This window comes from Chanodichthys erythropterus, chromosome 8, assembly GCF_024489055.1.
Source record: "Chanodichthys erythropterus isolate Z2021 chromosome 8, ASM2448905v1, whole genome shotgun sequence".
Classification (NCBI taxonomy): Eukaryota; Metazoa; Chordata; class Actinopteri; order Cypriniformes; family Xenocyprididae; genus Chanodichthys; species Chanodichthys erythropterus.
This window is the reverse complement of record NC_090228.1, coordinates 20221570-20248599: the sequence shown is the minus strand read 5'-3', so window position 1 is coordinate 20248599 and position 27030 is coordinate 20221570. Positions and strand designations below refer to the sequence as shown.

Genomic DNA, 27030 nt, shown 5'->3' with positions numbered 1-27030 from the left:
GATATATTTGTTGGATGTGTACAGGTCATGAGTGCCTTGAGGAGAACAGCTGTTGAGAAGAACCTCACCTGGACCACACACCCCTACCAACCCTCAGCATCACAGTATGAGTGAGTACATACATGCCGAAATCAGCAGACATTCACCTTGTGGTAAATAGCAGTACTCAGCAGAATGTGTAGTAAATTAAGAAATAATTTGCATTTATCAATTTACATGGAAATATCAAAATGAAGATTTTTCATTTATAATTTTGTAATGCCTAAATTAAATTTTAACATTTAAAATTATTTATTTTCACTTTTATTTATGAATTATGATATTGGCAATTTTTTTATTAGCCATAACACAAAAATAATTATCAGCTTATCGGTGCATTCCTATCAACCTTTACTTTTGATAGTCTACTAAAACAAAGAGTATATGGTATCCACCTTATTTTTAAGCAAAGTGCAGTAAACAGTAAAACTATTTGTGCTACAAACTAATGTATTTATGAATATGATAATACATTAAAATAATATCAAAAGAAATACCAGTTTGCAATACCAAGCTGCATAATGTGTTGTTTTTGTATGGCTAAAATAACTTGAAGCGAATGACACCGGAAGCCAGGCACATTCAAGGTACAAATGGCTGTGCCTGTTTTTTCATTAAAAATAAGGTGGATATAGGATTATAATATTGGCTATTTACTGATTATTGGCTATAACACAAATATAATTATCAGCTTATCGGATAATTTGTGCATCTCTATTAAACTGACTCAACTGTTAAAATGTCTTAAATTTTGATAGTCCACTAAAAGCCTGTTCACCCCAAGGACAATAGAGCTTATGCACGTGACGTCACCGTCGACTGTTACGACTGCGGTCACGCCCACTGAGTGGCAAAAGACTGAAGGGGCTCGCACACCGGACGCGAAGCTCAGCGCCTAGCCACATCTTTAAAATTCGAACGCATTGTTTTCTATAAGTGTACGACATTTGCCGCCTGTCTGCGGCGCCCAACTACGACTCAGAAAAAAATATAAAACAATGCGTTCGAATTTGAAAGACGTGTCGTGGCGCAGCGCAGTTATCATTTTGTGTAAAATTGTTGGATTTTGAGGTAAAATTGTATTATGTATTGTGTTGACTACTGATCAATTAAATATTTTCCATCTTATATTCTGCATAATTGGGTGCTTTTCAATAAACAACACTGACAAAAACTATACTATAAAACTATATATGTTTTAGGGCTGGACAATAATGCGATATAACATTGATATAAGTGATTACGTGGATTTAAACCTACCTATATTGTAGGCAAATTTGCTTTATGAATTTCCTCGCCGTCGAAATCAGGCACATATAAATGTCAGGAAACATGACTCTTTGCTGCATGTCAATATCCATGGATTAGGTTTATTTGACAAGTTGTAAGGAACGCGTTTTCGCAGTTTCCCCTGTTAAATCAAGTCACGCAGCAGGTTCTTTTGCCATTCAGTCCAGCTGAGGGAACGCGTTTTCGGCGGGAAAGTGACGTCGACGAATACCCTCTATAACTGGAACAATAAAGATAAAGTTTAAAAAAAAAAAACATTCTAAATGTAAATGAATAATTCACACCACAAATATAATGATAAACAATATCATTGGAATCAACAAGTTGTTGCAGCTAATGAACAATAAAAACATCAGATCAAACAGCCGACTTTATAAAGCTCAAGCATTTAAAGTGGCAAACGACATAAACTGTAATGCCTGCATAATAAACAGAACGATATTGTGCATTGGTATGGATGTTAATATAGTTGTCGTTATCGTTGTAGTTATTGTTCTTGGGGTGAATAGGCCTTAAAACAGTGAGACAAGAAAGTTAATGTTACTAACATTCTTGACTCGTTTGGCTTGAGCCTATTACATTAATGTAGCATGTTGCTACTTTAGGTTAAAACATGTATTTTAGCATTCTGCACATATTTTTGTATACTTTTTTTCTTAAAATAGCCAATATACAGTGTATACTATGCTGAAAGCAATAAGCATGTGCTTGTATGTCATTCCGTACACAGGCAGAGATCAGAGATAACAACAGAGGTGTGTCACTGTGTGAGTAAATGCGATGAGACTTTGTAACGTGACCACTTTATTTGTAGATGCATTGCTCTACAAATCTGATTTAAAATCAGCTTGAGCTTCATAAAATCTAGTTAAAGAACGTCCCTGATTCACATCCGATCAACTCAGATCCTTCAGTAAGTTTCTGTAAGAACAGGGTTTAATGGGAGTTTGACGTGTAATCTCACAGATGGTGTGTTTTAGGACTGGAGTGTATTTAAGTGTGTGCAGTTGCTGTGGCGACTATGGGCCAATTGGATTGGTTAGCTGCCATGCTGGGGGATGGCTGAGTTGAGACATTTAACTGGATTACACAGTGTGACCCCTGTGGAGTCCACACCAAACCAGTAAACAACAGTAAGAGTGCTACATTCTTTGTAGCCAGCTGGACTTTTTTTTTGCCCAGTACAGTGAATGATAGTGATCTGACGTGTCATTGACCCTTACTTTATTGTACTTTGACAGCCTGTTACCATAGCCTAATACTTAGGGCCTATTCACACCAAGAGCTAAACTATAAAGATAACTATAATAGAGTCCACACCAACGCACAATGTTGTTCAGTTTATTATACATTGTCGTCTGCCACGTTAAATGCTCGAACTCTTTAAAGGGGACCTAAAATGCCCCTTTTACAAGATGTAATATAAGTCTCTGGTGTCCCCAGAATGTGTCTGTGAAGTTTCAACTTAAATACCCCAGCGATCATTTATTATAACTTGTCAAATTTGCCCCTATTTGGGTGTGAGCAGAAACACCTCATTTTTGTGTGTGTCCCTTTAAATGCAAATGAGCTGCTCCCGGCTGCTTTCCAGAAGAAAGCTTGCGTTTCGGTTGCTGAACAACAACAAAATGGGACAATCTCACGCAGCCAAAATGATGATTGTCAGTAACGGTGTTCAGTCTTACATTGTTCAAACCAGAGTCGGACACTGATGGAGAGACTCAGGAAGAAGTTACGACTTTTAGAATTTTTGTTTTTTGGATTAACTGTTCTTTAAAAGTGATTCTCTACATACTTTTCACCAAACACCCTCGAGTTCTGGGAATGGAGCCATTAAGGTTTACTTGTGTTTTCTTTAAAATCTGAAGCTAGTTACACACCCCTATCCTTCCACACCTATCCACATTATTCTTCTGTTATCTTGCGAAGTGCTCTTCACCTCACAGTCTTGATTCTTTCATCTTCAACATCAATCAGGACAGAAATAGAGAAATTGCACAAAGACCAAAATCGGTGACAGTAAAAGGCACCTGAAATAGCCAGACAAGCACACAGGAGAAATGTGTGTGCGTGTCTATATCCTCGGCCACTCTTAAGGATGTGGTGTAGACAATATAACCCAGGAAAGGCAAACTACAGCCTGTTTATTAGTTTCCCTGTTTCTTCTGATCTAATTTCAGCCGCTGTTTTTGTGTAAAGTATTGGCAGTACAGACTATTTTTTGTCCTTCCTTGTGGGTTTCGATACTGAGGGAGAGAGTGTGTTTGAGTCTGTTTGTGTGTGTCTGTTAAGTTAATTACCCTCATTACCCCCTGCTCGTACCCCTGTGACTGGCAGCACTAATGAGTGAAATGACTCATCCAGGATGAACTGAAATAAGAACCTGAAATGAGATGAAGGGGGATAAAAAAGAGAAAGATGCTGTTTCATTTTCCCCCCTCAGCATGTCATGTTTCTTAATCTATAAAAGATTTGGTCACAATTTATGATTGATGTGAGTGATAATGTACTGTGACACAGGGCGGCTTTTGCTGTCAGCAGATGATTGGTTTTATGGATCATACAGACAGAAATGCTTGAGCTTTTTATATTATAAATTTGGATTATAAATTCAGAATATTCAATTGTGTTATGTGTTTTAAACATCCTTCTAATTAGCCAGTGTTCAGCATCAGATAAACATTTGATTATGAATCACTGACAAGAACATAATGCTGTTTTCCTACTTGTTGACATTTGTAGAAAAACTACAAAATAAGTTGTAGCTTACTGGTCCACACCGAAAGAGCTCCAAATCTGTAGATATGACTTGGTTCCCTGCTTCAATGATTTTTTTGTATGCAGTTTAATGCCAGGCAAAATTAAGGCAGTTTGCTTAGGGAAAAAAATTAAAATAAAAAATAAACATGCCTCTTTTAAACAAACAGGTGCATTATTGAGGTGTCATTCAGGTTTATAGCTCAAAAACTTCAGTTACTTACTGAAATTGTATACTTTTATACAATTGACCCTTCGCAGGGAGTTTGCTTGACAAGCGATCTAACCAATCAGAACGCCAAACCCGCCATTTTGTCCGCAGTCAGGAGTTAGAAGATATCACCACGGTGGAGTTAAACTTGAAAAACTGTGTATATTTATGTCTTCCGCGTTTGAAACAACATTCATTCTCATGTTCATTCATGTTTATTTGATGTTATAAATGGACTAGTAGGAAGAGATGATCGCTTTACGAGCCTCTTGAGCTGAGGTGCTACAACAATCTGTCATGACCATGGTCACGATACATTAAAGAGCCACAAAACGTTTTTTATTGTTTGAATTTCTTAAAAAACTACACAGTTTGAAAGCTGGGACTTTGTTTAATATCATAAGTAACCTGGTTTGTCTTGTCTGTCGACATGTTGTCAGTGTCCTCTTTGCTCCGCGATGTATTTTTCACTGTGTGTGGCGTGACAGTGCCACAGCTTGTCGGACAAAGCAACAGTAACTAAAGGGGGGCTGGTCTTTGCGAAGGGTCAATTGGTAACACTTTATTTTAGGGTCTTTTAGCATGCATATTACTAGACTATTGGCTGTTTATTAGTAACTATTAAGCACATATTAATGTCTTATTCTGCATGACCTTATTCTACATTCTAAATCCTACCCAATACTTAAACTTAACAACTACCTTACTAACTATTTACAAGTAGTAAATTAGGAGTTTATTGAGGGAAAAGTCATAGTTAATAGTGGATACAGGTTCCCAATACCAAAGTGTTACCATACAAGTTTATATTTTGGGGTTTGTTCATATCTGTTAATAATAATATTAACATTTCAAATTGTTGGTGTAGTTGTAAACAATAAACAAATTATTATTATTATTATTATTATTATATTTTAGTTAAAGTTTTTGTTGATTATTGTAAATAAATAAATACTAGTAAACACTCAATAATAATAATAATACAGTGTATTATTAGTTTCTGATGAATATTGTAAATAAATAGTAGTAGTAGTAGTTAGTAGTAGTACTAGGCATTCTCTAATTGATCTCCTTTTTTAAAAGATGACATTACAAAAGATAAATGCCTAAAGAGCTGTCATGTGACTTTTACATGCCCGTGTTGAGCTTGTGTTTGCACAGCTAACTATGATCATAGGAAGGAAGTCACTCAGGAATGTGATTACATTTCATGGTAAACAGTGGAACATGAGGAAATGGATCCTGTGCCCTTTTGCTGTGTGTACACAGACACACACACACACACACACACACACACACACACACAGGGACAAAGAGAGACTGCATTTGCGCTCTACCTTGACAAGTGACGGTAGTTTTTTTTTTTTTTTTTTACAGGTAGAATGAGACCGTCACCGTCAAGCTCTATTTCAAACCTTAGCTTTTTATGGCTCACCTAATGCAGAGCATCTTTTGGAGATTTGCTCCTTATGAAGAATGATCCTAATTGACCACTTATGATATTATGATGTCTGTCACTTACTGGAACAGAGCTACAGACTTATTCCTGAAGCAGCTTTTTCTCTGCAAAAAATAGCACTGTCTATGTTTTTAACTGCTGTTTAAAATATTTTAAGTGCTGTTTAATGATGTTTTATTAACAAAGTTCTGGAGGAACACGTTATCCAATCAGCACGAGAGGAGGCTTATGTACAGTATATACATAGCCGACTAACTTATGTTCCTCGACAGTTTCTGCATCCTTCCACCACACCAACTCCTCATCATCGGCTGGTTCCAGTCCCAGCCAAGGATACGGGGGAGTACTCTGGGTTCGGGCCAAATTCTGAGCTCAGAGCCCTCCCCTCAGACAGAACACTAAAATTTGCATACTCTTTTACTCTCATTGTTTGTAAGTGTGAACTTGTAAATCATGTATTAGAAGTTTTCTTACTTTGCTGCACATGTCTGGTTCAAGAGTGTGTCACTCAGTGATGCATACACACACAAACTCATAGGTGCATGATAGTGACTAAAAAGTCACTTGTAAATTCCCCTTTACATGTAGTCACTTCCCCAGATGCATAAAATTTAGTTTGCTCTTCCCTATAGCAGGACTTCTCAAACCTGTGGGGACCCCCCAACACTGCACATTTTGGATGTAATTTGAACATTTTTAATAGAGATTTTTATTTAAAAAAAAAAAAAAACACTTCCTGATTTCCATTTAGGCTGATTCATAAGTAAAAAGGGTAGTCTACAGGGAAACAAACTTGTGTTTACAATGTAATGGGTGGATAAAATTAGCAGTTTTGCACATCCACAATTAGCACATCCACAAGCAGAACTATATTTTCAGCTTTTGAAGTTATGTCTGTGAAATGGTTTATTACTTCAGGATGGACTGACATTCTAATCACAAAGTCTACACATATATTCCACTAATTTACACAACCATCTGCAGAGACTTCTAAGCCTAAGGGTTTTATTTTATTTATTTATATTATTGGTTTTAGATAAACCCTCCTCTAAAATGTGGTTGGACACTTTACATTCCAGTCAGATGGTCTCTTCTTATCTATTTGGGTGATTCATAGCTAGAATAAGTTGCAGTAATACTGATAGTGATAGTCAACCCATCTGATAAATGTGATAACAGTAAACTTAACTGTTTATGCATATATAGCAATTTTATCTTTCACCTCCTGTAACCCAGCAATCACTGCAAACCTCTCAACAAACAATAAATAAATGCATCAGTTAAATAGAATAAACAAAATTAAACAACCATTACATTGCATGTGAAACATAACAACGAGGATGAGAGAGTGGCAAACAGGATGTGACAGATTTTTTTCCCTTTTTTTTCCCCCCGAATCCACTATCCCCCACTCTCTCACTGGCATTTGTCCAGCAGTAGAGAGTGAAAAAAAGAGGGGAAATTCATGCTGGGCATTTTGAGAGGTGCATTATGATCTGTCTTCATCACAAGCACTGATCACAGTGCGGTTCAGCTGGATGTTACCGTGCCTCTGCGTATCTGAATCAAATGAATCCACGCTTCAGCATGCATTATTAAAGCTCAGCTGAGCCATGCGCTTGCACTCCATTCTGCTTCTACAATTCCAGTACTGTTATCGCATCAACATAACACTCCATCATGCCTGTTACTTCTGACACAATGAGGGTCTGGACCGCAAGCATTGCTGTAGAAATGCTGATTGCAGAGCAGTTCTGCTTGTCCGCACTGATCAGTGCAATAGACCCCTACAACTGAGACCAATACCAGACCCCTAGGATTCTGACCAACACCAGTCCTCTCAAGGCCCAAATACAGTGCCCAAATCCTGCTTCCGAACTGGCCCCAAAACCTTGCTGCTTTTCAACAAGGGAACCTGTGATGTTGGTTGACAATTTCCACAGCGGTCAGTGGAAACTCGATCTAGTTCAGATTAACGCTAGACCCTTCAAGGACCAGATAAGAGCCACACCAATAACAGACCCCCAAAGTTCCTTGACAGTTTTCTGCATCCCTCCACCACCCCAACTCCTCACTGTAGGCTGGTTTCTGTCCCAGCCAAGGATGCAGAGATTGGGACAAATTCCAAGCTTGGAGCTCTCCCCTCGAACAGCATGCCAAAATTTGCATGCTCTTTGACTCTGATTGTTAAAGACCAATGCTAGACCCCTCAAGGACCAGATATAGGCCAATACCAGACCCTGTATAAGTCAGCCCAATAACAGACCCCTAAGACTCAGGCCAATACTTGATCCCTCTAAGCTGGATCCCATAAGATCAAGATCGAGACCAATCCCAGACCCCCTAAAACCCATACTCAAACCAAGACCAGAGCCCCTGAACCTTAAGATAGATTCCTGACGCACCTACATCCATAAAATACAGATCCCCTAAGATCCAGACCAATCCCAGACCCAGATATAGACCCATGCCAGACCTTCTAAGGACCAGACCAATTAGTGATCCCTTAAGACCCAAATCTGTCAAGGCCCAAAATAGACCAAATCTTAAATCATCAAGGCCCAGATATAAAGATATAAAGACCCAGCCTGACACTTGTTGTGGGTCATGGAATTTCCCACCAATATATAACTGTGACCTACCTTGTCCGTGGCCAAAAGCAAAGACCATGATCCAAACCAAGACCTAGTTTTTATACCTAGTCCAAGACCATGTTTATATGATATTAATAGGTTTCAAGACCATACGCCCAAGATCAAGACTCTTCCAAGAAATAGTTTGTGAGCTGCTACAGATGACTGAATAACATGAATCTCAGCTTTAAACTCCCATGGAAACTGGTTGGCAAGCTAAAAGTGGGTAATTGGAGTCTTTTCTTTATGTTGTCTTTCTTTCTCTTTGAATCTGAAAGTTCAGTGTTCTTAAGTTAGAAAGTCTGGAAGTCAAAGCTATCAATTTCCCATAACGCCACAGTGACAGAGACAAAGATTGATTTGTGTGTGCTGTCTGATCAGCATAACTTTTGGTTTATTTGAAGCTCCGTGTTGGGGAGTGAAAACCACACACAATTATCAGGAATACCAAAGTGAATGTCTGTCTGTTTCTCTATCAGTATATCTATCAGTAAGATTAATATATATAATATATATATTTTTGTCCAGAGTTGTGTTCCTACACAGCTTGCAGTAATTCTAAAGAGTATTCCAGGAACATTACTGGTTGCAGTAATGCTGAAGTTGCACTGCAGTTCGGTTAGCACAGGCTTGTGCAGTACTTCAGCTACAGTCCCATGTGGTTAAATCCAGTAGCAAGGTTCTCATGGTTTAAACATGGTTCACTAGTGTTATTTTGTGTGGTGAGCAGTGGTGATGTAATGGTGCTGTAATGTTGTCAGGCTGTTTTGTGTTTTTGAAGCTTTCAGCACATTTCAGGAAGATAGGTGGGTAATTAGATCCAAATGAGGCCATTTTGTAGAGATTGATTACAGCGGAGGTTACATGCACTGCTAGATGTCTGCACAAGACATATACAGACTACTGCAGCGAGCCATGATAACACTGTCCTTGAGCAAGATCAGGCACTGTGAAAGGTAAAGGTAGATAAATAGCATGCTTGCAGGTGTGTGTGTAATCATTTATACATGCATGTGTATGTGTGATTTACCTCCTGGGGTTTGTCGTATGATTAGTGTTTTGCAGGTTTGCGGCAGCATTTACCTGACTTCAAATCTCTCTCAAATTTCTGTTTTATTTCACTTTATACTGTGGATTGTTGTGTGCGACACAGAAATGACTCTTGTGAGAACTATTAAAAAGAGGGACGAATGGCCACATTTATGAACACAATTACGCCTGTTGTGATTTTATGATCGCAATAATTGAGCACTTTAAATTCAAATGATATCCAAATAAGAAATTATTTTTGTTTTTATTATATAAAAAATGTGTCTCTTGGACCTGCTCAGTTGGTGCTCTGATATTTGTGCATTATGAATGCAGCACACTATATATGTTTGTCTATCTGTCTGTCTGGTTGTCTATGTATCCGTCTCTCTTATCTATTGGTTTGCGTGTTTTGTTTTCTGTCAATCAATCAATCAATCAATCAATCAATCAATCAATCAATCAATCAATCAATCAATCAATCAGTTTTATGACTTTTTTTCTTGTTCTGTTCATGCTTTTGATATATCTCCAATACAGACAACTGGCTTCTCTCACATTGTTTCTTAAAAATTGCAAAAAATAATCACTAATAACGAGGGTGAGGCATTAGAATTGTTTTCTTGTTATCCCTATGCATACCATCTGTCCTAGATTGAAGGATTCCACAAGTGTATCATATTCTGGATATCTGGATATAGACCAGCATTTACATATTCACATTAAATCCTGAAACAGGAGGAATAGAGGAGAGAAATGTGAGAGACAGAAAGAGGGAGAGAGAATTGAGGGGAGGGGCTGTTGTAACAGATGCTCTCTAATTTAAAGCTGGAACGTGTGTGTCAGTGGCGAGCTGGGCTGTGAAGAATAAACGAGAGAGAGAGGAGAATAGAGTGGAGCTGTGTTATACAGCTTGCCCTGGCTGTATTGATTTGGATGCCAGAGACTGCGATAGAGAGAGAGAAGTGTAGCCACTTTTTCAGATTGTCTCTCTCACCTGACACACAAACATACTGCGGGAACAGGAGAGAGAACTGGACAGTGTCTATCTGTGAAAGAGTGAAATAAACAAGAGATGAACTGCAGAAGCCAACTCTGATTGGAAGACGAGTGTTTGTGAGAGACAGAGGCAAGCAGCAAGAAATTATGTGAGCGATGAAGAAGACAGACACGGACCCTCGTGTTTCTACCGGTGGGACCCGGAGTGCGGAAAGCACATTCTGCAGGATGCATTGCTGTTTTTAACCCTCGACTGCTTCTTAACGGATTTGATATGGTTTATGAAGTACAGAAGAAGACAAAATCTGTGTTTTGGATGGTGAATTATGCGATTAATTTACGTGTTATGAATTAGTGATGTTTTAATTGGTCTTGCGGACCAAAACTGCTTTTGGATTCATTTTGAACACAAAATGAAAGGAAGAAACTTGAAATGAATGTAAAGGACAAGAGACTGAAGGGAAGAGACGGTTTGTTATAAAAATGAATAGAAGAATTTGCTACACTTAGTATGGTGGCTGTAGAAATGGAAATCCCACCTTTCATTTAGAGGATCCAAACATCTTTTTGATGAGGCATCAGTTGTTACTTACGCTTAAATATGCATTTCTTGGATCAGCTTGAAAAATACAGTTTTTAGTGTAATTTCAGCTAAAGATTTTAGTTTGTTAAATTATATTTTGCATTTTTTTTCCCACAATTTAGCTTTTTCCTGTAGTCAAATAGATATGAGGATTAATAACCGGAGATACCAAGATGGCCACCAAGTGAACCGGAATGATACAGAGTCATACTTGAGACTATTTTTGTAGTTAAATTCAGTGTAGTAATGCTATTTTCAGTCATTTTTGTGTGTGCGTGGCGAGAATGAAGCTCGTTGTGCTTTGCCCTGCACTGACCCCGCCCCCAACCACACCTATCTGCACCTTGACCCCGCCCTCTTCTGATCATGCAAGTGCTGCAGATTGTTAAGGAGCTGGTGTCGCCCTCTCGCCGTCGCGCCAGCGGTCGTTTTGCAGGTGTGTATGCAAAACTGAGCAGAAAGTGTGCGTGTGTGTGTTTGGAGTAGCTGTGTTTTGTGGTTTTGAAAAGCTTGGTTTGGTTTATAGCCTGTCACTGCTGCAGTAATTTTAGTGATTTTGCACTAGTTAACACCATATAAGTTCAGAAATATCATACCTTATGTGTATGTGAAGAGCTTGTGTGTTGTTTTATATGTCAGTAGGTGGTAGGGGAGTCAAAGTCAAAGTTAAGAGTTTTTTTTTCAGATAAAAGCTGTTTTGTTCTGTCATAATTTACTAAAATTAGTAACAGACAACAGAAAAACTAGTGTATATCCGTTGATATTAGGCATACGTTTTTTTCCGTTTGTCGCAAAACAATTCATACTCAAATTACTAATCAACCGCTGAATTGAATAACACAACATAGGTATCATTAATGCATCTAACCATTTTGCTCAACTCTTAACGAGTACTGAGTAGTCCCTCTAAAACTGATTGGTGTGGGCGCCACCTAGCTATGAAAAGAATAATAATCATATTTTCCAAAACTACTGCCTTGATCAACACAAAATATTTAAAACATTTGACATTTGAAAGCTTAGGGTCCTATCATACACCAGGCACAATGCGACGCCATGTGCAACACAGGTGTTTTTTGCTAGTTTCAGCCTGACACAGTTATCATTTTTATGTCCAGCACCACGTTGTTTAAATAGAAAATTCACTCGTGCCCATCTGTTCGCCCATGGGTGTGCTGGTATGAAAACGAGATGTGTTCAGGTGCATTGTTGGGGCGTTGCCTATATGCGGGTGCACAACGCGCGTACACTCTGCTTGTTACACACACAGGGATGTGCAGCAGTACACAAACATTTTTAAATATTAAAAATAAAATAATTCCTCTCTAGAGAAGCTTTCAGTCTTTCCGCTTGCAAATTCCGCCATGTAAATAGCAAGTGCAGCTGGCTTTTAAAGAGAATGAGAGATGAGACTCTGATTGGTTTATTGCATGTTACGCCCAAAACACAACCATGACTCATTAAGAGACTAGGTACAACCCTTTTGGACCGACCTTTTTTTTTCCTGCGTTAAACTAGCAAAATAGGATTCGGACACACCCTAAGTGCACCTGCACCATGCACTTCAGACCATGCGCTTAGATCTTTAAAATAGGGCCCTAAAGGTGATGATACACGGGGCAACTTTTTGAGCAATGTTGCTGGGCAATGTTGCCGTCAACGGGCAACCTGATGAGACACAGGGCAACTAATTAGGGCAACAGACAGTTGGCAGCAACTAATCGGAGAGGAGCAAATCTATTGCCAACTCAATAAATACTTTATTATAAACACTTGTTAGGCACTTTATTTCAACTTTTCAAATATTTTCTTCATTTTTATTAAAAATAAATGCCTTTCCGATCTGATTTGTGACAGGAAAAGGGAGAAGAGTGAGTTCGGCAAAAGGCGGATTCGAACCCGCGTCGATCGCATCAAAAGCTATTCAAATGTCAAACGCCCTACAGCCTACGCTACTACAGACGTTGAAAAAGCCCGTCTTTTTAGTGTTTAACTGAAATCATTCAATGGCTTCATTACAGCATACACACATTACTTTCGGACAGTTGTTGGTATTTTAAGCAATATATGAGGTAAATTCCCTGTTTTGGGTTGATGCATGACAACTTACTGGCGTAAAAAGATAAAAGTTCACACTCCTTTTCTCCGCTCCACTGCCGCTGAGAGGCCGCCATCTTGTTTGAATTTTTTCTGAAATCTCCGAACCGGTCACGTGATCGGCTGCTAACATTCTGATTGGAGGATCTCAAAAAATTGCCCACGACCGATCTAACGTATCCAGATATATATTTGTTGCTCATTCTCAGTGGGAAAGTGCCCAAGCAACGTTGCTCTGCAACATTGCCCGGCAACATTGCTCAAAAAGTTGCCCCGTTTATCATCACCTTAAGAGTCTGAACTTTTCAATTCATGTAGCCAATTTGATTAACTGAGTTATATGATGATAAAAAAAGTTTTCATAATTTATGAAATACTTTATGAAATTCTGTAATATGTCAAAAGCATCATACAGCTCAGATAGTCATGTGTCATTTGAAAGGTATCATGGAGTAGAATACAACAAGTATAATTGTTTTGGGCTTTGACTAAACTTGAGCGAATTATTATTATTATTATTATTATTATTATTATTATTTTATTTATTTATTTTTTTTTGTACTTGAAGCACCGCAAGACCCATATGTAAATAATATGTGAATGCAGCATTTATATCACGTTTCCATTCCATGCTCCGATCATGGAAAATGGCACATCAACAGCAGATTCTCACAATTAAAATCAGCATAGACCATTGCGGCGATCATGAGATATTCCTCACGGTGTTACGACACATAAACTCCACAGGCACTCATGGCTAAGTAAAAGCAAATGTAACTTTCATGTGAGGTTTTTCGCTCGTAACTTCATGAAACATGCTCTGATCATGAAAAAATGGCACATCATTACTTACAGTGGATGTTCTCGATTGAAATAAGTCCAAAATCAACATAATCCATTGCATCAATCACAAGCTACTCTTCATGGAGGAATAATTTTAAAAATGCCCATTAGGGATTACCGGCACTTTTTTATTTTTCCACCTCAAGCACTGGCTATCACCACAAAATTTGATACAAGGAACTTCACCAAAAAAAAATTTTCGTCCTACCTTATTTCCTTCCTGATATATTGCATGTCAAATAAGAAAGATATGTAAAATTATAGTAAAAAAAAAAAAAAAAAAAATATATATATATATATATATATATATATATATATATAATATATATATATATATAATATATATATAATTTTTTTTTTATATATATATATATATATAATATTTTATCAGCAGTTTCTCAGCATAAGAATGCCAAAATGTATTTATGTAAGTTTTCTGTCAAACGATACCTATCCTTTGACTCTCCTGGCTATAGTTTTGGAGTTATGTGTCTTTACTTTTGTGTATGTCACTCAAAAAAAAAAAAAAAAAAAAAAAAAGTCTTCAGGGCTTAAAGGGTTAAATCCTTTGACGGAAAAATATGTGAGGTGTAAAAATACTGTTACTGTTATATGTCTGCTATCAGCCACTCTGCTCTCGAAGATATCAGCCAACAGGAACAGATCTAAATTTAGTCATTGTTCATTTAAAATCTTCCCCACCATAGCTTTCAAAAGAACATCATGAACATTATTCAAAATTTCTCCTTATTGTTCTGTGGAAGGCAAACTGTCAAATAGGTTTGGAACAACATGATATAAATGATAACAGAATGTTAATTTTTGTGCGAATGCCTGTAAGACATGTAGTGCACCTTTTAAATGAAATGTTTCTATCTGTGCATGTTTATGTGTGTGCAGTTGCTTCACAATGAAGCATCAACTCGTGAAACGCAATGACCTTGAATTATCTGAACAGAAGCCTGTTTTGTATCATTCTGTCTTCAGTTTCAAAATGAAGCGAAAATTTATTGATCATTCTAATCCTGAATTTAGCAATCTACACAAGTCCCCTGCTAGCTGCACTCATTATAGCTCATGATTACATACTCGCATATGTTTACTGTAGGGGGATTTATTAAGGAAGTATGATGTGACATAAGTTAGTGTGAAATGAGCTATATTCAATTTGTGTGTGCGTGTGTTTGTGTCTTATTCAAAAGCTATTTTGTCATTTCATATTGTTGTTAACTTCCTCCTTCAGCTTCTCTATTTATCAGCCTTTCTTTGTGTTTGTATGTGTGCGTGTATAACGGGCACCTTTTGTTGAATATTGGATTCACACTGACAATTCCTGGTTGATAATGTTGACGTATGTTGTTGCATTTCCAAACTTATTTCCTGTCATTTTCCTAGTTTCTTCCCGGCAGTTAGGGGATGTGTCCCTTCTCCCTTGCTTACTGTCTAATCTCACATCTTAGTAGCATGCAATCCCAAATCAAAATATATTGAAAACAGTAAATCAAAAGGGCATTAATTGCATACTATTTTTCCAAGTGTGTACTCATGCAGATAAAATTACCGACAGTCCCCTGCATGGCAGAAGATAAGCTTGTAATGATTCTCTTTTGGGTGTTTTAGATTTCAGAAACAAGATTAGCTTGATGTTAATGTTATGTTAATGTGCAAACAGTGATATTATGGAATTGATTGGTTGTTCTTAAGTGAAAGAGGCTGATTCTATCGTTTGATTGGTTGAGAGCAAGTGGTTAGTCTCAGGTCAGTGGTGTAACACAAGGATACGCAGGGGTAAATAATTTATCCTCTGCTTCCCTCATATTCTATTTCTGGTTCTTTTTTCTTCCCCACCCCCTCTCTCTTTATCTGTTCTGCTTTTTCATATTCTTCTTTTTTTCTTTTCCCCACACACTGCATTTTTACTACAAGGAAAACTCAATCAGTTTTTTTATTTTTTTTTTTTAAATATGGTAATAGAGCCAAAAGCTAAAATATGTTGTCATCTCAGAGGAAAACTGTTCAAAGGAAACATTAATGAGGTCTTGAGATATAGTTAATTCATTTATAAACTTTGTCTCAGATGTTTCTCCTACAATTGCTTAGGAGAACTAAAAATAAACAAATGAGACAATCATTGACCGTACAGAGCCATAAAAAAACAATGTGAATACTGTATCTCAGGTAATTTTGTATTGGGAGAGAGACTCATATTGACATCTTCTGATTGAACACTTTGGTATCTTGGCAAATACGAGTGCATTTTGAGACATTGTTGAGATCTCTTATGAAACCTTCAGAGACACATGTTGAGATTTACTTAAGTAAGTTTCCAATCGCTCTACGTTTCATATAAGACACAACTGAGATATTAAGTGTTTGTGTGTATGTGTGTGTGTGTGTGTGTGTGTGTGTGTGTGTGTGTGTGTGTGTGTGTGTGTGTGTGTGTGTGTGTGTGTGTGTGTGTGTGTGTGTGTGTGTGTGTGTGTGTGTGTGTGTGTGTGTGTGTGTGTGTGTGTGTGTGTGAGTGAATAGGAGCTCTTGTTTGTTAGTCAGTCTGGTATGTAGTGTGTGGGTCTGAAGTGTGACGTGTCTCTGAAGTAAACAAACAGCCGTATTGTCAGAGTGTGTCTCGTTGTCTCCTTTCCTCCTTGCTGTCATCTTTTCCCACCATTCCTCTTTCTTTTCTCCATTTCTTTCTCTTTTCCCTTCGTTCTCTCTCTCCTCCGCGTCTCATTTGGCTCAGAGTGATGAGAAACTGGATTTCTTTACTTTAGCTTCTGAAAGTTGACTTTAAAATGGCGAGTTAAGAAAACTGATACGCGTGTGGGTGTTTGTGTGTGAGTTCGTCACTCTCATGCATACCAAAGGTCTGAATGGCAACACGGATCATGAAGAGATTGAGCCAGGTAAGATCGGATGACCTCATTCATCTGTCTCTTTAAACAACAGCTCTATGATATCATTACATTTCAATATGATCAACAGCTTTTATTTTCGTTTTGAATAAAGACTGTTGGTATGACTGATAAAGAAATGAATAATAATTAAAAATTGGGTTTAATTGGTTTTTGGACACTTAAATATAATAGGATTTGGATCTTGGATATTTGTTTAAGAGTGAAAGAATCTGGGTCTGTTCAAATATGTCCGAAAAGATGCAGACTCTACGTCATGTGGTGAGGATTTGTTTGTTCTTGCACAATTTTTATTCCTCACCGTCTACATTTGAAAGAAATGTTTCACTGTAGAAGTGTAGCAGCAGTAACCGCATGAGATTGATCTGTCAAACGTTCGATTTGTTTTTCGACCGTGTGCGCCCTTGGTCTCTGCTCCATCTTGTCTTTCATTAAGGATAAAATAAGGATGAAATGATGTATGAGTCAAGAGGAGAGAACAACAGGCGGGAAATGAGCGTGTCACCAATCAGGCCTGACATTACAGTCACTCACTTGCATTCTGATGAAAGAGAGAGAGACAGGAGTTTGAGGAAAAAGATGGAGGCAGAAAGCGCAATGAGTCTCTGCATGGTAATACAACACACACTCATTGTGTGTAATGTGCATGTTGCACAAAATGTGTTTAAATGATTGTTTTTGGCATGAATAATGCATGTAATTTACTATTAAGCATTTGCTTTATGGTTGAGAAATAATTTACGTTGTATACCATTTACTAACAGCTAGTGTGAAATAAATCAAATTTAGTATTAAGTTTGGTTGGTTTTTACAAACCAAGGGGCAAGTTGAAATTATTTTAAATAGTGTTGCTTGCTTTTTGAGCTTTGATTTGTACAGTACATCTTTTCCACCATGGGCTGAACCTGAGGCTGTGATTTGAATGATGGCTTGCTGTTTGCGGCTAGAAGCCGCCCATGTACGAGTGTGTGAGCGAGCTGTAATGACAGCCACTATTACAGGGTTGTGTGTGTGTGTCTGAGAAGTCATAAAGATCCAGACCATTCAGTGACATCACATGACTCACTGAAAATGCCACTCTAAGGACAAACTGGGTATTTTCACACTAAAGAGAAGTTGATAGATTAAGAAAGGCAGAAGAACATTCTACAGGAAGTGAGGGAAAAAGTAGAAATCAATAAGTTCTTAAAGTGTTGATAAAAATAGCCGGGGAATGTCTGCCTGACTGACCTCCTTTTAGAACTGTATGATTCTTTGTTAAATGGTGTCAGACAGTGTCAGTATTAGTGTGTGTGTGTGGACAGAAAGCCGTCCAGCCGTCCAGGCTCTTGAATCTGAGTGGAATCGTCTGTGAAGGCAAAGATGCCAGAGTGAAAGAATGAACAGAAGAACATGTGTTAGTTTTAGTAAGTCTGCACACAAGAGAGACTTGTTAGTGTGTGTGTGTGTGTGGTTTACCTAGATTATGTCCTCAATACGCAACTGTTAGACTACTGGAACCACTGTACTGCTCACATTATGCAACATTCTTTCTTGTCATCTGTTATATGACAGATTTAGCAACCTCAAATACAATTTACTCAAGTGTTGTTAAACGAGCAATTCAGACATGAGGAAAAAAATTCTTGGCACCTGTTATACTTAAGAGTTGTGCTACAGAATGAGTTGCTCAGCTCATTTGTTTTATTTGTCAGCTTTTTAAAACTGACAGTTCTGGCTTAGATTCATTGCGGAATGGTTTAGAGAGGATCCTAAATCTACTTGGCTTGATTTAGAGGCCTCACAGTTGTCATGCCCTCTACAAAATCTGCTATTTGTCAGAAGTTCTAAGATAATCAAGGCATTATGTGAGAATACAATCGTGTTTGATACATGGAAGGCCTGGTCCATTATACGTAGGATTGAGGGCAGGGCTGGTATGTCTTCCCTACTGGACTCCATTCACAATAACCCAGAGTTCATGCCTAGCCTCTCAGATTCTGGTTTTAAAATTTGGTATACTTATGGGATATGCAGACTTAGTGATTTGTTTAAAGTCCCTGTAAAGTCAAGTCTGAGAATTCTTTATGCTAAAATGCTAAATTTTAGCATAAATGCTAAAACACATTACAAAGTGTGTGAATTGAGTAATGCTTAATTGTGAAGTTAGAGCGTTAAACAGTTTTTCACCAAGTCTCTGCTCAGGATTTTTTGGGCGGAGCTCAAATTGGGGTCTAATGACGCACATCGTCCCCCGAGCATAGCCCCTCCCCTAACACTATGTAACTGTCGATGACGCACCGAGCGTGGCGCCGCCTCTACAGAGGTTCACTCGCTGTGTCTCGAGCCTATGGTCTCGAGTGTCATTACAGTCATACAGCCCTTTGTACATTTAGCTAGTAATGCCTTCGTCACGCAAATGGATATAACATGGTTGTTATAATATACAATACAGCTCGGTTTTCTTATTTCCTCCTGTCTCACGGCACCGTCATTTGTCAACTCGACAACAGTCCGGCAGTAGGCTACGCGCCCACCAATGAGTATAAGTTACCGAGTTTGCATATGTTATAATTAGTAGGTAGTCCACAGTAACTCTACTAAAATGTGCAACCCTCAAACGTGATTCTTTTGTTTATATGCATCAGTATGTTTGACTCATTAGACAAGTAAGTTGAGACGGCAGCTCTCGTGAGTGGGTGTGGTTTCAGCGCCGACAGCGGACACGCCCCTAGCGTTTGAGAGCAAAGAGCGCTGCCTATTTTTTCGAGATTTGATAACTTATTTCATTTACTTGCAGATTTTTTTTTAATCATTCAAATTTGGCTGGGTGGTTAATAACTCATTTTTCTGTGGTGTGAAAAGCCCAAAACACATACTTTAAAATGACTTTACAGGGACTTTAATGAAGGTTCCCTATTATCGTTTGAAGACTTGGTTATAAAATACCAGCAATGTAGATCCAATTTTTTCAGATTTCTCCAAATCAGGGATTATATTTTTAAAAGTACTAATCTTGTCACTAACCCATCCATGTCGGTCATTGAGAAGATTCCTTTAAATCCCCCCGTTGTTTAAGCAGATCTCTTGCTTTTATAATGCACTTTGCTTATATGAAGTGGTGACTACGCAAGACCTTAGAAGATTATGGGAGGAGGAGTTACAATTGACCATACAAGAGGAGGATTGGGATCGGGTCTGGAGTCAGGCGAATAAGATATCTGTTTGCAACATGGCCAGAGCCATTCAGCTCAGGATTGTGTGTAGATTGCACATCACACCGCTCCTTAGGAGTATGTTTGACCCAAGTAATTCACCGTTATATCTGAAATGTAAGGTGGAAGTGGGAAACTATACCCATTGTATTATGGGACTGTTCTGTAATTAGGACTCACTGGTCAAAAGTTGTTCAATATTTGAGTCGAATGTTTGGACTAAAGCTTCAGTTGGGTCCCCTGTCTTTGAATCTAGGTCTTCCAATTAGATATTTGTCAAATAAATTTGCTAGAAGGTTTGTAATTTAGTTTATAAATGGTTGAAATGCTGATAAAAAAACAAACAAAACAAACAAACGGACAGTTCTTCAGCTCCCCTCGGCCTCATGGGATACTAAAACATCCTTAGTTTATTTTAAAATGAAAATTACCCCAAGCTTTACTCACCCTCAAGCCATCATAGGTGTATATAACTTTCTTCTTTCTGATGAACACAATCTGAGGTATATTAATAAATATCCTGACGAGCTCAAACTTTATAATGGCAGTGTATGAAGCTTCTTTGTATAAGAAACATATCCATATTTAACAAGTTATAAAGTAAAATATCTAGCTTCCGCCAGACCGCCTTCCGTATTCAACTTACGAAGAAACGCGACGTAAGTTATGCTTTTTTTCATCATTTTGAATATGGAAGGCGTAGGACGTAGCGTAAGCGTTTTGAACTGTAAGAGTTTTACACTTCTTCATAAGTTGAATACGGAAGGTGGTCTGGCAGAAGCTAGATATTTTACTTTATAACATATATGGATATTCTCCTTACACAAATGCATCTCTTCGCTTCAGAAAGCCTTTATTAACCCCCTGGAGCCGTATGGAGTACGTTTATGATGGATAGATGCACTTTCTTGAGCTTCAAACTCGTTGGTCCCGTTCATTGCCATTATAAAAATTGAATGCGTCAGGATATTCTTTAATATGTGTTCATCAGAAAGAAGAAAGTCATATACACCTCGGATGGCTTGAGGGTGAGTACAGCTTTGGGCTAATTTTCATTTTAAAGTGAACTGATCTTTTACGAATCCCAGTGAAAGTAGTAGGCGAAATCATCCATGTTTTCCACTTATACTCATGCTGCATCAGCTAACTTTGGAGTTTCTCATGCACATATTTGTGGGAGTTTAATAATAATAGCCGTGACAGGTCCCATTTCACAATTTTTAAAAAGGCTGCTGTTTTTCCTTCACAATTCACACTAATTGCATTTCTAGTCAGCTTGTTGCAGTATCTGTGCTCAACAGTGCAGCTCTGCAAATTGTCAAGGAAGATGAGCTGTGATTTCTTCACTCTTATCCATGTGAAATGAGCTCTGTTAATCTGACAAATGGCCATTAAGAGGGATTGAAATGGTTCTCATTCTTGTGTAGACGCCTCTGCGGCAGAGGCCTCAGAGAACATTCGCTCATCTCTAAATACGCTTGTGCTCACATACACTCAGCGTGAGCTGTCAGACTGATGTATGGAGCATGAACGAGAGAGTGTTGAGCTGAAACATGGTGCTGAGTGAATGCTAATATACCATGGAGGCCCCAGAGCTTTAAGACCACCAGCCATGTAAACTGCTATCTCTTTTACTGGTCGATTCTCTGTCATCTTTTCTTGATTTGTCTCTTTTTTCCCTTCTTTCATATACTATCTTTTCTTCTCGATATCTTCTCTAACATAATCTTGTCTCCTGTGTCTCATCTCGTCTCTCGCATACTCTTCCTATCTCATCTCATATCTCACATCTCACATAGTCTCGCCTTGTCTCATTTTGCCTCTCACATGCTCATCTCTCATAACCTTGTCTTATTTTGTCTCTTCTCTCATATACTCGTCTCACATAATACTTTCGCTTGCATGCTCTCCTTTTTCTCATAATCTTTGTTTTTTCTCTTTTTTTCTCTTCGGTTCTCTTCTTGCTTTGCCTTTCAAATACATATTTTTGCCTCGAATGATTTAGTCTCCTCTTGTCTTGTTTCTTTTCTCACACACTTTCTTCTTTTCTCATCTTGTTTTGGCTTCTGTCATCACACATTCTCTCTTCTCTCATAGTCTCACCTCTTCTCTCACATGCTATGCTTTCTTTTCTCACATAATGTTCTCTTGTCTCTACTTGTCTTATCTCCTCTCTCACTTAGTCTTCATTTCTCATCTTGTCTCTTCTCATCTCCCTGTCCTTGTCTTGTCTCACATGCTACCTTCTCTTACATGTATCATCCCATCTTTTCTTGTCTTACATCTACTTGTATCATCTCTTCCGTTTTCTTCTTGTGTCTTGCCGTGTTTCTTTTCTCACATACATCTTGTCATTTTGTCTTATTTCATATTCTGTCTCCTCATACATGTTTTCTTTTTTCATATTTTATTCTCTTCTCGTTTTGTTTCTTCTCTCACAAAGTACATTTTCTTTTCTTAAACATACTTTTATTTGTCTTTTTTCTTGTATGCTCTTCGTTTCTCACATAAGCTGCGTTTCCACCGAAATTACCCAGAACAATTTGTTCCAGGAACTTGTTTTTCCCCCAGACCTGTTGCTGTCTGCGTTTGCATCGTGGTCTAAAGCACCGTGAACATTAGTCCGGTGACGTAGGACTGTGCGCGAAACCTGAACCTCGTCATTTGTCCATCTGTTGTATTTTTTTAACTCCATTGTTGATTTTGATTAGCAAACTCTTACGACCGCAACAGACTTTTAAAAATGGGGGTTGAAATAAATGCTGTGTCGAGTCAACCAATCAAAATGCTGCATGAACTCAACCAATCATCCCACTCCCGAAAGATCCTTAACTTTGAAAAAGTACTACCTCATGTGCAGGGACTTTTCTAAGGGGGAAATTTTTACGCGGAACTTCATTTAGACGGCCGAAACACACCGAGTGCCACCCCAAAGTCCCTCGTTCTTGGGGAAGTTCCTGTGGTTGAAACGCTGCTATACTCATCCTTTCTCATCTTGGCTCATTTCTCAATGTCTTGTCTCTACTTGTCTTTACTGTTCTTGTCTCGTCACACATTTCTATTACATGCTTTCTTCACTCTCATAATCTTGTCTTGTATCTTATCTTGTCTCATTTCTTCTCTTCTGTTCTCTTCTTGTCTCATCTTTCACATACTCACATACTTGTCTCATCTTTTCCCTCAATCATGTCTCTTCTCACATACATCTTTTCTATCATTTTAAATACTCTCTCCTTCTCTCATCTCATCTCGTCATCTCACATTCTATCTCCTCAATAGATTCTTCTTTTCTCATATTTTTTTTTCATCTCTCTTACGTAATCTCATCTCCTCTTATTTTGTCTTTCTCTTCTTATAATGTCTTGTCTCATCTTGCCTTGTGTATTCTCACCTCTTCTCATCTAGTCTCTTCATCTATTCTAACATTAACTTGTTGTCTAATCTAATCTTCTTGTCTCGTGTTATCTCTTTTTGTCTCATCACATCTCATCTGCTCCATGTTCTTCTTTTTTTACTCTATTTGCATCAGTTAAATGCACACACACACACACACACACACACACACACACACACACACACACACACACACACACACACACACACACTCACACACTCACACACTCACACACTCACACACTCACACTCACACACAAACAAACCACCCTTCCATAAAAATTCCATTGGCTTTAAAAGCCTATTCATTCCACACTTAGAATCTCTCTGGCTTTGACCCAAAGGCTGAAAGCTGGTGGAAGCCTGTGTAAGTAAGTGTTGCCTGCAAAATACACTCAGAAAGGGAACCAAGCCAAACAGGAAGTGGCAGCATTAACCTAATTCCTGGAGAGGAAATGATTGGCCACTCCATGTGATTGGCTGTAATTTCATTGGCTGGCTGCATGTGAAAAAATAGACGTTTGTTCACCAGCAGCAGGATACATTGAATACACTGAAAACCCAGTCCTATATCAACAGCCCCACAGCAGAACTCTTCATGGGAGAATGTTTCCATTTGATTGTGCGTCTACACACTTTATAGACAACATCAAAGTCCAGGCTGGGATCCAGAAGAGTGCTTTATTGCCCTCAAACACACACTATTCTCTTATCTTACTCTGGTTCTCATTCTGTGCTGCTTTTGTGTTAAAGTCCATAGGTTCGATACAAGTTAAGCTCTGTCATCAGCTTCTGTAACATGCTGTCAAAAAGAGAGAAAATCATTTGAACTTGTCCCTCAGTTTGTAAATGTGATGCATGTGTTTTTGAAAAAAAAAAAAATCATTTATATTTTTTTCCATATTAATGTGGGTTATTCAAGGGATAGTTTACCCAAAAATGACATTTCTGGCATCTTTTACCCAACCTCATGTTGTTCCAAACATATAGGGCTTATTCTGTGCATTACAATAAATATATTTTGAAGAATGTTGGCAAAAAAGCAGCTTCGGTGGCCGTTGACTTTCATTTTTATGAAGAAAAAAAAATATCAAAGTTAATTGTGTTCTGCAGTAGAGAAAAAGTCATATGGTTATTTGACAGTTCTTTGCAGATAATTATATCAAATACCCTTTTAGTATACAAAAAAAAAAAAAAGGTTACAGGGCTACAGTAGGTTTACAGGGTTTGCATGGTCATGACAGGAGTTGAAAGATTGGATCTTTGCACAGACTGGCTTATTATACTAAAATCACATTAACATATAATATTTAGATCCTGTGGCTTGCTATTTTTATTCATGTTTCTGTAAACACATTTTTGCACAGAGATTGCACTGCAAATAATGAGTATCCTTCACTTTGGACTAGGTTTTTATCCGTCAGTAAATATTGTAACATCGTTATTTTTTTAATGTGACTTTGAATGTACGTGGCAAAAGCTCTTTTAACCTTAACAAATGCTGGGTTGCATATTCTTGTCTTTTTTTTTTATTACCTTTTTTATTATTTTACTTCTCACACAAAGTAAAAAGACTTACGATCTGTCAATTTAATGAACAAAATCCGATGATGTCCTTTTTTTCCCCCCACTGGACTCTCAAATAATCCTCAATTATGTCTCACACTTGATCTCTTATCTTTATGGGAAGCATTTTAAATCATTATTTTCTTCCTCTTTCCACTTCTTTGCACCTTTTTTTGCATTTTTCTTTTCAAGTTTTCTAAAGCAGTGAAACAGTAGAATTTCTGACAGACAGCATTGAATTAAATTTGTTTAAACTCAGCCTGATTTTGCATGGTTTTACTAACTGAGGGACATATCTACGTTTGTTTTCTGTGCATAATACAAATGTTCTGTCCATAGAGCTTGCATTGAATCCGGAACCTTGCTATAAAAGCAGAGCCATGTTGTTTGCTTTAACTGTGAATGACGCATTTTGCCCTTGAGAGCCACATACTGGCTCAGACCTATTTGAGCAGCCACTTGTTGCTATGCTCTAGCTGATAGAAAAGAGAGAATGTGTGTGTGTGTGTGTGTGTGTGTGTGTGTGTGTGTGTGTGTGTGTGTGTGTGTGTGTGTGTGTGTGTGTGTGTGTGTGTGTGTGTGTGTGTGTGTGTGTGTGTGTGTGTGTGTTTGTGTGTTTGTGTGTTTGTGTGTTTGTGTGTTTGTGTGTGTGTGTGTGTGTGTGTGTTTGTGTGTGTGTGTGTGTGTGTGGCCAAGAGGTCCAACATCTCTTCTTTTAATTTCTGTAAACCAGGCTTATTAGTGAGATGATTCACATACTGGACAGTGAAAATTGCAGCTAAATAGTTTATTTTTCTGTTTCTCTATCCAGCGTCTAATTCAGAGCAGGATGCCGCAGTGAAGTTGGAACAGGAGCGAGCTGAGATACTCGCCAAATATGACAAGGTGAGAGAAAACAGCTGTCATTCACTCACCATCCAAATACCCTCCAATACATTTCCAAGAAAAACACATACTCTGATCCAACCAGATACCTCCTTACATCATAGTTCACAACCCGCACACGGCACATCACAGTTTGATCTGGAAGATTCTCTGTATTCTCATCTGTGACACTTGTCTGTCTGATGTTAGAAACTTTAAGCAAACATGTTTGTTACTTTCCTGATTTAGAATGTCACAGAGAATTCTCTTTGTGTAAACAATTATGAAATAGATCTAGATTCTGGTCTCGGATGCTGATTGGTCAAAAGAGCGCTCTAGAAGTACAAAAATATTTAACAGGCATGATGTGAAACACCTGTTCACCAGCTGCTATGTATATCACTTATGTTGGGAGGCTAACTTTTATCCTAAGTTCACATCTGACATTGTATCTTCCAGAAGATGCAATCATATTAGTGAAGTACAGTGACTTACATGGAAGGAAGTGGCTTTAAAAGTGAAATGAGATCTTAATGCAATAATGAGTATGTGCTAATAAATATTAAGAATATTAGGTGGTAATAAATATTAAGAAAATTATGACTTCACCTGTCACCTTTCTATGAGTAATGTATGTTTTCACTGAAAGCTTGTGTAAGGTCTCATTATTTTTCTCATGAAATCTCTCAAGCATGGCCAGTTTGTAAATTGATAGTTTAAATTGAGTGTAATCTGAGCTCTCATTAGGGAGCTGTAAATCCGTAACGTGTCTGTTAATTGGATTGTGATAAGCTCCCTTACACTGGGATTCTCCTCTCAACCTAGAGAGCAAAACACGTATACTCTGTTACATTTTTATTATTTTTTACCCTTTGAAATGTTAGTTTAAACATTTTTACCCTCTGAATTCTTGCAACCCGTTTTGTTTTTTGTTTTGTTTTGTTTTGTTTTGTTTTGTTTTGTTTCGTTTCGTTTCGTTTTTGTTTCGTTTTTAAAAGTGGACTGGCTCCAGAAGGACCAAAACATCATAAAAGTAGTGCACAAATGATTCATGTACTATATTTTTTCAGAAGCCATACAACATGGAGAAATAGACTGAAATGTAAGTTGTTATTCAATGAAAATCTTCACATCTGCCCTAGATCTCTCGTAAACTTTCAT

At 37.9% G+C, this 27030-nt stretch overlaps 1 protein-coding gene across 6 annotated transcripts in view; it reads left to right on the top strand.

Annotated features, from left to right (window-relative positions):
• Positions 1-27030, top strand: part of usp6nl (USP6 N-terminal like) — a 69834-nt gene that overhangs the window by 16211 nt on the left and 26593 nt on the right. For 4 of the 6 annotated variants that reach the window (XM_067392259.1, XM_067392256.1, XM_067392257.1 and 1 more), the window contains 2 exons: positions 25-110; positions 25817-25890. In XM_067392259.1, the coding sequence (XP_067248360.1) occupies positions 107-110; positions 25817-25890 (78 nt within the window). In that variant the 5' untranslated portion in view covers positions 25-106. Of the gene's footprint in view, positions 1-24; positions 111-9909; positions 11437-16444; positions 16844-25816; positions 25891-27030 lie in introns of those variants that run through there. The other 2 variants (XM_067392254.1, XM_067392255.1) reach the window with 2 other exon arrangements.